The following is a 13351-nucleotide window of genomic DNA, read 5'->3' on the forward strand; positions in this document are numbered from 1 at the left end:
AAATGGGGGCAAGGAAGGGGTCCCTAGGTCCTGAGCGAAGGGCCAAAGAGAGAAAGCGTCTCCAAGGGAACCCCGACCTAAAACGGGTGTGGGCGGGGTGGAGGGCAGGGGTGCGCGCGGCCTCGGGGCCCCAGCGACCCCACTCCAGGTGCCGCATCCGGGAGGGCCTTTCCCGGAGCCTGGCCTGGGCCGGGAGCGCGGCGGCGGCGGCGGCGGCGGCGGCGGCGGCGGCGGCGGCGGCGGCGGCGGCGGCGGCGGCGGCGGCGGCGGCGGCGGCGGCGGCGGCGGCTGCGCGACCAGGTGGGTGGTGCCCCGGAAGGCCCAGCGCTGAAGAGCCGGAAGGCGGGAGGGTGGGGCCTGCGCGCCGAGCGGGGCAGCGTCGTGTCCCCGCGCCTGCCGGCTAGTGACCTCGCGGCGCCGCCTACGCAGGTAAAGCGCTCCGAGCTGCTGGAGCCGGGAGGGGAAGGGGCGCCCGGAGCGGCTGGCGTGCCAGGTGGCCGCGGGCCTGGCCCTCCCGTGCCGGGCGCACGCTCTTCGTGCATTCATTTTCCATATGGCGAAACGGGGTACACGGAGGACTGTGTGTGCGTGTCACCTCCCTCAGGAACTCCTGTGTGTGCGTGTGGCCGCGCGTGTCACTTCTCGCAGGAACCGCGGTGCGTGTGGCTGGTGTTATATCCGCAGGGCGGAACACCCTTGACCTTGCCCTCTGGGAAGAGAATCTGGACGCTAGTTTAGAGATGATCAGGAAGGGATATTACTGATTTAGGGGCTGGGGGAGATTAGCTTTGTGGGGACTGGTAGCTTCTTTAGCCTTTAAAACAAACAAACAAAAAAGAAATAGGAATATTTTGAGAGGGTGTGAAGCGACCTGCTCATGGGCCAGATAGGTAGGTAAGGTGCGTTCCGCTAGGGTCCTGCTCGGCTCTGGCCTGCGTTGCTGCAGATGGCGGCCCCAGTGTGGCTTGTGCTTTTGATTTTTCAGGAGAAATCAGCAGTGTGAGGTGTATGTGAAATCTCTTGATTTTAAAATTCTGTCAACTAATTCGTTTTTAAAAAGTATGTGGGCTAATCTGACAGTGTTTGCTGATGGGGATCCAGTCTTTGCCCTGGGGCATAGAGAGGTGGAACTACACGGTTTATAGGAGCCAGTGGGCACACTGGAGCTTTGTAAATTTCACCAGCAAAGTAGAAAGTACTGAGGATTGCAGGTGAGCAACTTCACTCTGATTCTTAAGAGGCCCTGCTTTTCTAATTTTTAAAAAGAGCTGTGTGCATGGAGGTCTGTGTTAGCTCTGCAGCCTTCCTCTCCTCATCTCTCACAATCTGGTCCACCTCAGAAAGCCAGCCTATAGTCCCAGGGACGGGCTCATCTCCCTCTCCCCCAGATCCCTGCTGTAATCGGCAGACCAGCCTGGGTGCTTACAAGAAACCAGGGCTTCACGTTGGCATTTGCCTTCCCTGTGGCTGGCAGATGGGCTTCCTGTGACTGGAGACTGTTTCGTGGACAGATCTGATTCTGAAATAGGTGTGATATGGGGGGAGGCACACTCCCGCCCCATTGAGGTCTGTCCCCATCAGAGTGCTCCTGTCTCCTCCCTCCTCACCCGCTTCTCTACTGCTTACAGACAAAGGCAGCTGGAGTGGGAGAAGGAAAAGCAGAACTGGCTTCCTTCCTCAATCTGGCAGCCCTGGAGAAGTTGGGAGGCTGAGCTTTTTAGCAAGGGCTCAGGAGATGGGGCTGCAAACCTTTCTTCCACAACAAGAATCTATTGATGCTCTAACTTTTAAAATGATTCTTACAAGGAAATTAAACCAGCATTCCCTTGGATGGAGGCAGCCACAATGCCACCTCTCTACCCATGGTGTGGAACCATTGAACCCAGCTGGAATCAGACCACCTCCTTGCCTCCCCTCCCACACACCATGACACCTGCTGGCTCTCCAGTCCTACAGAGCTCTGAGCTTGTTCCTTGTGCTGGCCCAACTAGGCTAAGTGGAGGTTGGAAGTGGCATTTGCACAGTGATGCCTCATTAGCTCCTGTGGGTTTTGACTTAAAGTCATTTGGAGCAGGTTGGAAGCTGTTTTTTTGTTTTTTGTTTTGTAGGGTTTTTTTTTAATAGACAGTAGAGGGTGAAGTGGGTATATGTCTATTTCCTACCTCTTTTACATACCTTTTCTTGCTGTGCAGAAAGTGTTACAAGAGTACAGATCCATAATTCTGCAGAAAACCTATTTTAGGAGTGGCATCTGGGCAGAGTACACTGGCCTAGAAGCCAGACTTGCAGATCAAGTATGGCAAGGCTCAGGGTCTTCAGGCCTCTGGGAATGGGAGGCTCATTGCAGCCTCCAGAGGGGCCTTCGAGGGACCTGTGCTTCATCTCCCTTTTTTCAGCATAAATGACAGACAAAAAGCTGGATATAAACCAGAGCTAAGCCTGAAGGTGACTGGATATTTTACAGGAGGATTTTTAGCTTTTTGAAAGGTTTTACCATGAAATTAATTCCTTTGGTTATCTTAATATGTACTTGAAATTAAACATTTTGTTTGCATAGCTTTACAGGACCATGGCTATTGGGTGAATCAGGTTACTGTCTCTTCCCCCATTCTGAGTGCAGTTCCTTCGCTGTTATTAATGCTATAATGTTATCTTGACATTTGTGCCTGGAAAATTCTTGACCTCTGGAAGGGTGGAATGGGGCTGTCTTGCAGGGAGGAGGAGGGGCATATGCTCTGTCTACACGTGGTCACCGCTGCTGAGCAGAGGGGCCTGGAAGCCAGCAGGCATTTTAACAGATCCAGGACGCTTGGGAGCCAGAGCAAGGACAAACACACTTGAATTCTCCTCCTGTCCCTTGGGCAACTCTGCAGGACTGTCCCTCCACTGCCTCTCACACCCCTGGTGAACAGACACATCTGGGGGATGCCTCTTTGCATTTCTGAACTCAAGGACTGAGTAACAGACGTCAGACATCTTGAGTCATGCTCTCATAGACTCTTACTGTCCAAAGTGAGGGCAGAAGATCACCTGGGGGTGCTTGTAAATACAGAATCTCACCCTGCCCATAGGGGCCGCGTTTAACAAGATCTTCAGTGACTCCTGTGCACCGGTGGAGAATCACTGATGTCAAGAATATAAAAGGAAAAGAGGGGAAATTTACAGGGGCTGGAGCACAGGATCCCTCTTACCTCTCCTGGGACTACAAAGACGTTCTGACTGGTGATATAGGAGATCCGCAGATCTGTTCTGAGGGCTCAGAATGCTCTCTCGGGATTGGGAGGATAATTTTACATTAGAGACTAATTCTGGATTATCCTTGGGTTTAAAAAAAAAACTCATAATATCCAAAAGATATTGAGTAATAGGGTCTGCTCCAAACTTCCACAGTCGAGTTCCTTTAGTGAATGTTTGCATGTCTCAGCCTTAAGTGAAAAGGGGAGTGTTGGTGAGAAAGGAAAGTGCCCACCGAGCCTTGGGTCTAGCCAAAGCTGGAAGGAGAATCACCTGCTCATTGCTGCTTTGATTTTACTTCCTATCCTGCCAGGTGGCCCATCAGTGCCAAAGCTCTCCATTCCCACCAACCTTGGGGCGGAGCCTGCCCTGCCCTCACCCTTGCCCCGCCTGTCCTTTAACTGCTAGCGTGGCAAACAGTTTCCTGACCCCAGTGAATTGTTCTAATGGTCATTGTTCCAATGACCATCCATCTGTCATCTGTCCATCCATATGCAAACCCCTGGAATTCTTTGATTTCTTTTATTCTCTGGTTGTTTCATCTTACTACCTCATCCTGTCCTTGCCTTTGATGTCTCATGAGTAGAACTGGATTGACTCTATGAGTGGTTGCTTATAGAAGCCAGTGGTGTATGTTAGGAACCAAACGTTCATTTAGAGCCATCATGTCTGCGAGTCTGCAGTGTTCCAGACTCGCTCCAGGCACTTTGCTTCCATTCTACTTACACCTTGCAAGAATCCAGCCTGTAGGTGGTTTATCTCCAGCTTACAGGTGAGGAATCTGCCATTCTCCTCAGGGTCATCCAGTGGGTGAAGGCTGTGTGCTTGCAGAGTCCTGTGCTTTCCCCTTCTCTGGCTTGGCGTGGACTGAGATGCCCTGTCACACAGGAGACGACCAGGGCCTGGGCCTTTGTGCACTCGGACAAGGTTTGTGCTCGGGGATTGCCTGAGCCAGCTGAAAGGCCCTGATGCAAGAGAGCTCAGACTTGCCTCACTCGTGATGAACTGGTGAAACATGTGGCCAGGGTTGCTCTTTACCCTGTTGTAAATCAGAAGTTAATCAGAGGGCAGAGAAGACCTTTCATCCACTCTGCTGATTCAGTCTGCTTATGAACTGAAAGCTGCCCTGCTTTCTCTTTGGCAAAGGACTTGGCTCATGACTGGGGGGGTGCTGTCATTGTGCATACAGCAGAGATACTGTTCTGTACCCAAAATGGGGAACCTTCCTTAAAACTTTAGGAAGAGTAACATTTGTGTAGAAATACGCTTCACTCATTAAAACTCTCCTTTGGAATGCTTCCTCCAAGGTCTGCTGCGATGCCCGTCGCGGTGGAGGACATCATGAGGCTGCTGTGCTCCGTCTCTGAGGAGAGGAAAATGAGGGCGGCCGTCAAGCACTGCGGGAGGGGTGCCCTGGTCACAGGGGCCGTGGCCTTCGCTGGTGGTTTGGTGGGCGGCCCACCAGGACTAGCTGTTGGTAAGTGCAAGTGCCTCACAGGGACAGTGCAGTTGTTGGGAAAAAAAGACCTTTGAAACCACAGAGACCTCATAAAAGTCTCTGTCCCGTGTGAGAAGTTTGTTGAGTTGAGGTTGCTTCTGTGAAATGATCTTTGGGTACATAATTCGTCCTGTTAAAAACACGAGCTTCTGTGTGAATGTCTCAGAAGTGCCGGGCTCTCTCAAATGGCATCTGTGTCATGCAGACCTGGAGGACACCTTTCCCCTCAGGGGTGTGTCCTAGAGTCTGAAGATTTCAGGGTGTCCTCGGTCCCTTGGACAGTCTCCCTCCCCTCCATCACCATTACACATCCAGAGAGGAAGCTGAGATTTGCCAGGCACCTACTGGGGGCTGATGCTGTAGAGCCACTTTACATAAGCTCGTTCCCAGAGCGCTTCCCCATTCTGAAAGCAAGCCGACCAATGCAGGAAAAGCAATAAGCTAACTCCTAGAGTGGTCCCTGTCCCCTTCTTTTACCACCTGCTTCTATTTGGGAACCGTTTCTGGCAATAAATCAAACTTTGGCTGATTTTCCCATCATTCACTGTTGCTAGAATGAAGTTGCTTCCTTTGGATTAGGAGCAGGAAGAATTCCTCTGTGGCCCAAACCATGGGCTAGGGGTGGTGTCAGAGAACTGGCTGCTGTCCAGGCCTGACTTGAGGAGGGGCCAGAGAAGGCCTCCCTCAAGGTGCCTCAGATGGACCCTGCAACAGAGGGGCATTGGCTCAAGGCATGGTCTGCTGCATTGGGCTCAGTAAATGTTTACTGAATGCCTCCTCTGTGCCAGGCAGCCTGTGGTGGGATACAGGGCCTGGGAAAGCTCACAGTCTGGTGGAAGTCCTTTCTATATGGCTTACAGTCTTCACATGAATACAGGCCAGAGAGGTGACTGCTTTTCTGCTGAGGTTGGTTTCTGTGTCCCAGCTCACCAGTAAGGCTTCCTGCTCTGTTCTTCCCTCCGGTAGCAGGATTGACATTCAAGGACGCTGTATTAAGCTGAGCCCACACCGGGGAGAAAAATCAGCTTGTGGGTGGCCCCAGACCTTCTATCTATGCCTTTCCATTTCCAAACTCTGTGAATTAGTGAGTCTTGACTTCAGCTTCTTGCCATCCAGGAAGTAGCCCGTGAGGGAGGAGACAAGGCCATTGCCTTCTTCCTCAGTGACATCCTATATCTTTGTCCCACCCCATCTAATGTGCTCGGGAAAGGCTAGCTGGGATCATTTATCATATAGCTGTGCCCAAATGCCATTTTGGGAGGACATATTTTATTCAGATTGAGTAAAAGCTGGTGGAGAACAGGATGTCTGCAAAGAGAACCCCAGGGATTCGCTACTTGCAGCCCCTGGTCATGGGCAGGAGCATCATTTTACCCAGAAAACAAAGGAATTTTCTCTTCTCCAAAGAGTTGGTAATTTTCTGGTCGATATTTCCTGGAGACTTTTTGCATTAAGTGCTGCTCTAAATCAAATATTGATGTTCTCATAAAGGTTTAGTGCAGATGAGTGCAACTCTTATCAGCTCTTAAGTGTTTCACTGGTGTCATGGGGAAAAGTTCAGTAAAACTTGTAAATGACTGGCCCTCGCTCCCTAGAATGCTTCTTATTTTCAGACTGGGGGGAAGCTGTCGAAGGGCAGTGTTCAGCCTCTAGGACATGAGGCTGGCTGGTCCCCAGAGAAGGTGTGTGCTACCAGGTGCCTCCACACTCGGTTTCCTGAGATGGTGCAAGATTTATTTACTGTTGGCTGAGTCCAGCTTGCAAATGGGTTCTCTCTGGCCTGGGCTGCATTCTTTTAGATAAACTTTTTATTTTGCAATAATATTAGATTTACAGAGAAGTTGCAAGGATAATGCCGAGAATTCCCATATATCTCTCACCCAGTTTCAGTTCCTATATTACCAAGGTACACTTGTCAAAACTAAGAAACCAACACTAACATTACTATTAACTATTCTTCAGACTATATTTGGATTTTATCAGTTTCTGCATCCATGATCTTTTTCTGTCCCAGATCCAGCACAAGACAGCACATTGCACTTAATCGTCATGTCTCTTTAGTCTCCCCAGTCCTGTTTTTTTTACCCCACTCTTTTTTTGATTCTTTTCCCATATAGGCCATTACAGAGTATTGAGTAGAGTTCCCTGTGCTATACAGTAGGTCCTTATTAGTTTTCTGTTTTATATATAGTAGTGTATATATGTCAATCCCAGTCTTCCAGTTTATCCCTCCCCCTTACCCCCTGGTAACCATAAGTTTGTTTTCTACCTCTGCAACTCTTTCTGTTTTGTAGATAAGTTCATTTGTACCTTTTTTTAGATTCCACATATAAGTGATATCATATGATATTTGTCTTTCTCTGTCTGACTTACTTTACTCAGTATGACAATCTCTAGGTCCATCCATGTTGATACAAATGGCATTATTTCATTCTTTTTTATGGCTGAGTAATATTCCATTGTATATATGTACCATATCTTCTTTATCCATTCCTTTGTCGATTGACATTTAAGTTGCTTCCGTGTCCTGGCTATTGTAAATAGTACTGCAGTGAACATTGGGGTGCATGTATCTTTTCGAATTATGGTTTTCTCCGGATATATGCCCAGGAGTGGGATTGCTGGATCATATGGTAGCTCTATTTTTAGTTTTTTAAGGAACCTCCATACTCTTCTCCGTAGTGGCTGTACCAGTTTACATTCCCACCAACAGTGCATAAGGGTTCCCTTTTCTCCACACCCTCTCTAACATTTACTGTTTGTAGATTTCTTGATGTTGGCCATTCTGACCAGTGTGAGGTGGTACCTCCTTGTAGTTCTGATTTGCATTTCTCTTAATGATTAGTGATGTTGAGCATCTTTTCATGTGCTTTTTAACCATCTGTATATCTTCTCTGGAGAAATGTCTATTTAGATCTTCCACCCATTTTTCAATTGGGTTGTTTCTTTTTTTGATATTAAGCTGCATGAGCGGTTTGTGTATTTTGGAGATTAATCCCATGTCGGTTGCTTCATTTGCAAATATTTTCTCCCATTCTGAGGGTTTCTCCGGTCTTGTTTTTTACCACTTTGATACTTTTGAGGAGTACTGGTCAGGTATTTTGGAGAACTCCTCTCAATTTGGGTTTGCCTGATGTCTTTCTCACAAGTAGACTGTGGTTATGGATCTTTGGAAAGAATACCGTGGAGGTGCAGCGCCCTTCTTGTCACACATTTCAGAGGCACATGACACCCACAGGACCTCCCTTGTGATGCTTACCTTGATCACCTGGCTAAGGTCATGTCTGCCATGTTTCCCCACTGCAAAGTTACTGTTTCCCCTTTCCATACTCTACTCTTTTGAAGAAAGTCACCAAGTCCATCTGGGCTGCGTCTTGGCAATATCTGATTGCCGATATTTAAAAATCATAAGACTTTTAAAAGATACATACTTGGTTTTCCATGCGGCAGCAATTGGCTGGCATAGGGTAGCCTCGTCTCCTTTAGGCAGCGACCTATCTCTCCGGGTCACCACAGTCCCACTCAACTCACTTCACTCCTTTCACCTACCTGCCTGGCCCCTGTAGGCACTTGAGTTTGAGACCCCCGCCCTAGGACATCTTCCCGTAGCAGACTGCACCTGACCTGGCTAAATAGAACTTTCCATTGATACAAGGTCTTCAAGTTCCAAAATAGTGTGCTTTAACTTTGATAATAATAAATTGACATTTAAAAATAATGTTTGTGCCCTTTTGGGGTAGCAGGAAGAGAAGTAGTTGAATACATTAAATTTGTTATTTATCATCATACAACTTTGGAGGGGTTGTATGAAAAACATTGCTTCAAGAGAAAATACCTCCTTATCTGTCCGCAGGGTCCTTTATAACCACATGGTTCCACTGGAAATTTCAAAGTTCAGGGCTAAGGCTCATATTAGCCATCCAGTGGAGGAAACTCAGCCTCACCACTGAGATGGTTCTCCCTGAAAATGCATGTGCTTCTCAGCCCTGTTCTTTGAGATGAGAGAGATTTGTATGAGAAGCATGGAAACCTTCCACCCACAAAGAGGATTTTAGCGAGCACAGCTCTCAGGAGGGGAGATGCTTTGTGTTGCACTGTGAGCGCAGAGCTTAGGGGAGGGCATGTTTGGGTGTCAGTTATCTGAGCCACATCGACCAAAGACCACATCAACCTTTGCCCTCTGCCCTCCTGGCAGGGCAGGCATGAAGCCAAGCCCATTCTGACCCGCTCATGAATGTGCCCACTCATCACGACGGTAGATGTGAACTCAGAGAGAACCTGTGGCTATCATTTATGAATATCAATGACCGACTGATTGAGTCCTTCTTGTTTTCTAGGGGGGGCCGTCGGGGGTTTGTTAGGTGCGTGGATGACAAGTGGACAGTTTAAGCCGGTTCCTCAGATCATAATGGAGCTGCCACCTGCCGAGCAGCAGAAGCTCTTTAACGAAGCCACTGCCATCGTCAGGCACCTGGAATGGACGGACGCCGTGCAGCTGACCATGCTGGTCATGGGCAGTGAGGCCCTGCAGCAGCAGCTGCTGGCGATGCTGGCCAACTACGTCACCAAGGAGCTCCGGGCGGAAGTGCAGTACAACGACTAGGTCTGTGCTCCGGGAAGCGGGGTCCATGTAGATGACTCCCCATGACTCGTGGAAGGTGACTGGGGAGCTGCAGGAAGCCGCCCATCATCAGAACATTACCCTAAACTGTAGCGAAATCTCCTGCTGGAGAGGCTGGGGCTGTGCCACATCGTGTTCTGGAATTATTTGAGAAGATGCTGTGTTTTGTGGCCGTGTGCACCTGTGTGCCCGGACAACCCGTCAGCTGGGAAGCTGGTGAATAGTAAAGCCGTGACTGCCGCCACGTAGCGGCAGTTTTCTGAATCTCCTCTCACTCACACGGGAGCTGGAAGAAGGTCTTCATGTTCAGCCTTCTCATCTCATCATGTGAAGATGACGCCTGTCCAGGCAGCCGTTGCAGGACCAGCCCTCCGTGGGGACCTTGGGGCTGTCCCCTGCTGGAATCATGTTTACCTCTTAAATGCCCCTTCCCCACCCAGTGACTTCTGAGTGGCCTCAGGGAGGGGGGCAGTCAGCCTGCTGAGTGAAGCCACAAATGTCAGTGGCACCCAGCCCCTCCCCCAGTAGCTGCCCGACTGGGCTCTCACCCTCCCAGGGGCTTGCTTTCCCCATCTGAAAAGTCATAGTAGTTCCTGAGTTCTGTTTTTCAAATTAAATATTTTCAGTAAATTATTTCTCTTTTCTGAAGTGGTAGAATCATAAACTATCTCTAAGAAATGTGTCCACCCTAAATTTCCCCTAATATTGTTTTTGCTTTGCTTTCAGAACCACCGTTTGACTAAGTGTCATCAAACTACAATAAATGTTTTCTGAACAGTCCTTTTCTCCACCTATTTGTGTAAAGTATCTCTGACATTTGAAGTTGTACACATGGAGCACAAGGGAAGGGAAGGTATCCGATTTGTGACTTTAAAGAAGGAATGAAAGCTCCGGATTCCAGGGCCCGCGACCTGACTTTCCAGGCTGCTGTGGCTCTCTGTGCTGCCGGTGAGCACACACTGCCCCGAGCCTCCCTAGCAACCACAGGATGTCCCTTGGGTCCCAGGGACCTGGAAGGAAGCTGCACTGTCCTCCCTGGGATGCAGAGGAAGGCACTTCTGCTGAGCAGAGTCAGTATCCCGCACCTCTGTGTGTGTAAAGAAAACTTCAGGGCAAATTAGAACCCAGGGTGATTAAGGAAGGATCAAGCTTTTATCTCAGAAAAGTTGCTCTTTTTTTAAAAATAAATAAATTTATTTATTTATTTTTGGCTGCATTGGGTCTTCGTTGCTGCATGCGGTCTTCTCACTGCAGTTGCTTCTCTTGTTGCAGAGCACAGGCTCTAGGCACGCGGGCTTCAGTAGTTGTGGCTCACGGTCTTTAGAGCGCAGGCTCAGTAGTTGTGGCACACGGGCTTAGTTGCTCCATGGCATATGGGATCTTCCCGGACTGGGGATCGAACCCATGTCCCCTGCACTGGCAGGCGGGTTCTTAACCACTGGGCCACCAGAGAAGCCCAGAAAAGCTGCTCTTTATCTGGCCTCATCTAGCACACATCAGGTGCCCTTGACAGGCCACACTCCTGGGGTTGATGAAGCCACTTTGGTCATATGCACTGCTTGGGTTGATGGGGGGTGGGGTGGGGTCCTTTTAGATGATTATCCTGACTCATAGAAGGTGACTGGGTAGTTATGGGGGCACCCCACCCATTCAACTCATGTGTTGGGTCCTACTCTGCCAGGCCTAGGGAACACAGGTGGTCCCAGCTCAGAGGTCCTGCACCAGTGTCCACTGGAGTCCCTTCCCCGGCCTGCCTACCTTTACCCTTGGGAAAACCACTCTCGGGAGGAGATGGCCTGACTCCTGACCAATTTGGGGTCAGATGAAGCAGGCCTTACAGAATAAAGTCACTGGCCTAGCCAGGTCCTGGGTGACTTGCGGTAGACTTTGGGCCCAAGAGGAGTCCAGGCCTCAAGTCTCATCTACCCCAGGAGCTGAAAGCACTTTCCTTGCTTTCCCCTCACACTCTACTCCCAGCAACTGTGGCTTTAGTATTTCTGCATCTTCTTTGAAATTTTTTCATTTATTTTTGAATAGGTAATACAAGCCTGGTACAAAACTTAGAAGACATCAGAAGATACAAATGGAAAAGGAAGGTGTCCTCCTGTACTAACCCCTGCTCCAGCCCCCTTTCCAGATGTAGCCACTATACCAATTTCTTGTATATTCCTTTAACTCTGTTTTTAGATAGTCATTGAATAGTATTATTTTATTTGTCAGTGTTTATTGCTGAAAACAGAAAAATCCAGAGAAGTATAATGAAATAAAAACCATTAAAAGTATCACCACCCATGGGACTTCCCTCGTGGTCCAGTGATAAAGAATCCGCCTTCCAATGCAGGAGACGAGGGTTTGATCCCTGGTCAGGGAACTAAGATCCCACATGCCTCCAGGCAACTAAGCCCGCGTGCCACAACTACCGAGCCCGTGCATCTCAACTAGAGAGCCCATGCGCCCTGGAGTCTGCACGCCACAACTAGAAAGAGAGAAAACCCACACGCCACAACTAGAGAGAAGCCTGTGCACCACAACTAGAGAGAAGCCCGCATGCTGCAACGAAGAGCCCATGCAGTGCAACGAAAGATCCCGCGTGCCACAACTAAGACCCAGCACAGCCAAAAAAAAAAAAAAAAAAATGTGTCACCACCTAGAAAACCACTGTTAACAAATTTGGCATATTTTGTGCAAACCTTTTAATGCTATGTATGTGTATTTCTAACATATTTGCATCTTCTGTTTAGACCTTTTTGAACACTCTTACCAATTAACATTAAATAACATTTGTGATGTATTTTGAAATCTCTTGTAAACATGTAATGGCTTTATAATATTCCACTGCACTAAACCATATATACATACCTGCTGTAGTGTCCTTTCTAGGTTTTTACAATTATAGTGCTGCATTTTTATGAACATTTTTGTGTGCATATTCTGTTCATATTTTCGATTATGATAGTCTATAAGATAGATTCCTCAACATGAAATTGCTGGATTTAAAAGTATGTAATATTTTTTAAAGCTGTTGTTCTATTCGGTCAAAATTCTTCCCAGAGGGGCAGTATTAATCATTTGCTCTCCCAGCAACAGGTTTTGGGGGTGCTCATCTCATCACATCCTCACCGAGAAATAGAATGAGAGTGTCTTAAAGCTCTATTAATTTAATGGGTGATTACTGACATCTTGGTTTTGAGTCATTTATCCTTGGATTATGAGTGGGGTTGACAAGGCCAGGGTGACCTACCCAGGCGGTGCTGAGAGCCCCCGGGCCCCCATGGCCCAGGCCTAGCAGAGAGTGAGGGGGCCCTGGCCTGAGCAGAGGACTGGCGGGGCGGTGGCGGCTTGTGGCCAGGAAGCAGCAGGGGAGTGCCAGCAGCAGAACGTAAGGAGGCAGCTGAGGAGGAAGCCTTGGTGGGGGACCCAGTAATTATACAAAGAAACCTTCTGCTCTGGGCCGGTTATTAACCTGCTTCGGGTGTTGACATGACAGTGCCGAGAGAGATTTTTCCAGGCAGATGGTGTATTTTTAGCTAGAATGAACTTTTCTATTTTTCTGTTTTTTGGAAGTAGACACTGACACTGGGGTGTGTTGCAATGCGGGAGGACTGGGCCTCAGGGTGTGGAGGAAGGGTCCTCTCCCCGTTACTTATTGAGAGGTGCCATCTAGTGGGCAAGCGGGTGCATCCTTTCTCTTCTTCCCTCTGAGCCGGGCCTGTCGAGCCTTCTCTGAGTCTCCAGCCAGGCCAGGATGTGGCTCCACGAGGGAGGGAGACGCAAGAGGAAAGAGATATGGGAACATATGTACATGTATAACTGATTCACTTTGTTGTAGAGCAGAAACTAACACACCAGTGTAAAGCAATTATACTCCAATAAAGATGTTAAAAAAAAAAAAAGATGATGTTTTGTGAGTTCCCCTTGGGAGGGGGCTGGGGCCTTCCTGAGGTTTTAATAAGCCATGAACAGAACATCAGCCATGTCTGCTGCAACCTTTTTGCATA

At 48.7% G+C, this 13351-nt stretch overlaps 1 protein-coding gene across 2 annotated transcripts; it reads left to right on the forward strand.

The window, feature by feature from the left end:
- The first annotated feature begins 340 nt into the window (after positions 1-340).
- Positions 341-10133, forward strand: C18H19orf12 (chromosome 18 C19orf12 homolog). 2 transcript variants are annotated; one of them, XM_059044781.2, is made up of 3 exons: positions 341-429; positions 4542-4711; positions 9070-10133. In XM_059044781.2, the coding sequence occupies exons 2-3, from the start codon at positions 4552-4554 to the stop codon at positions 9333-9335; spliced, it is 426 nt and encodes a 141-aa protein (XP_058900764.1). In that variant the 5' UTR covers positions 341-429; positions 4542-4551; the 3' UTR covers positions 9336-10133. The 2 variants fall into 2 exon arrangements, with proteins under 2 accessions (XP_058900764.1, XP_058900763.1); XM_059044780.2 differs by having other exon boundaries at positions 371-656.
- Positions 10134-13351: the final 3218 nt, after the last annotated feature.

Source organism: Kogia breviceps, chromosome 18 (assembly GCF_026419965.1).
Source record: "Kogia breviceps isolate mKogBre1 chromosome 18, mKogBre1 haplotype 1, whole genome shotgun sequence".
Taxonomy (NCBI): domain Eukaryota; kingdom Metazoa; phylum Chordata; class Mammalia; order Artiodactyla; family Physeteridae; genus Kogia; species Kogia breviceps.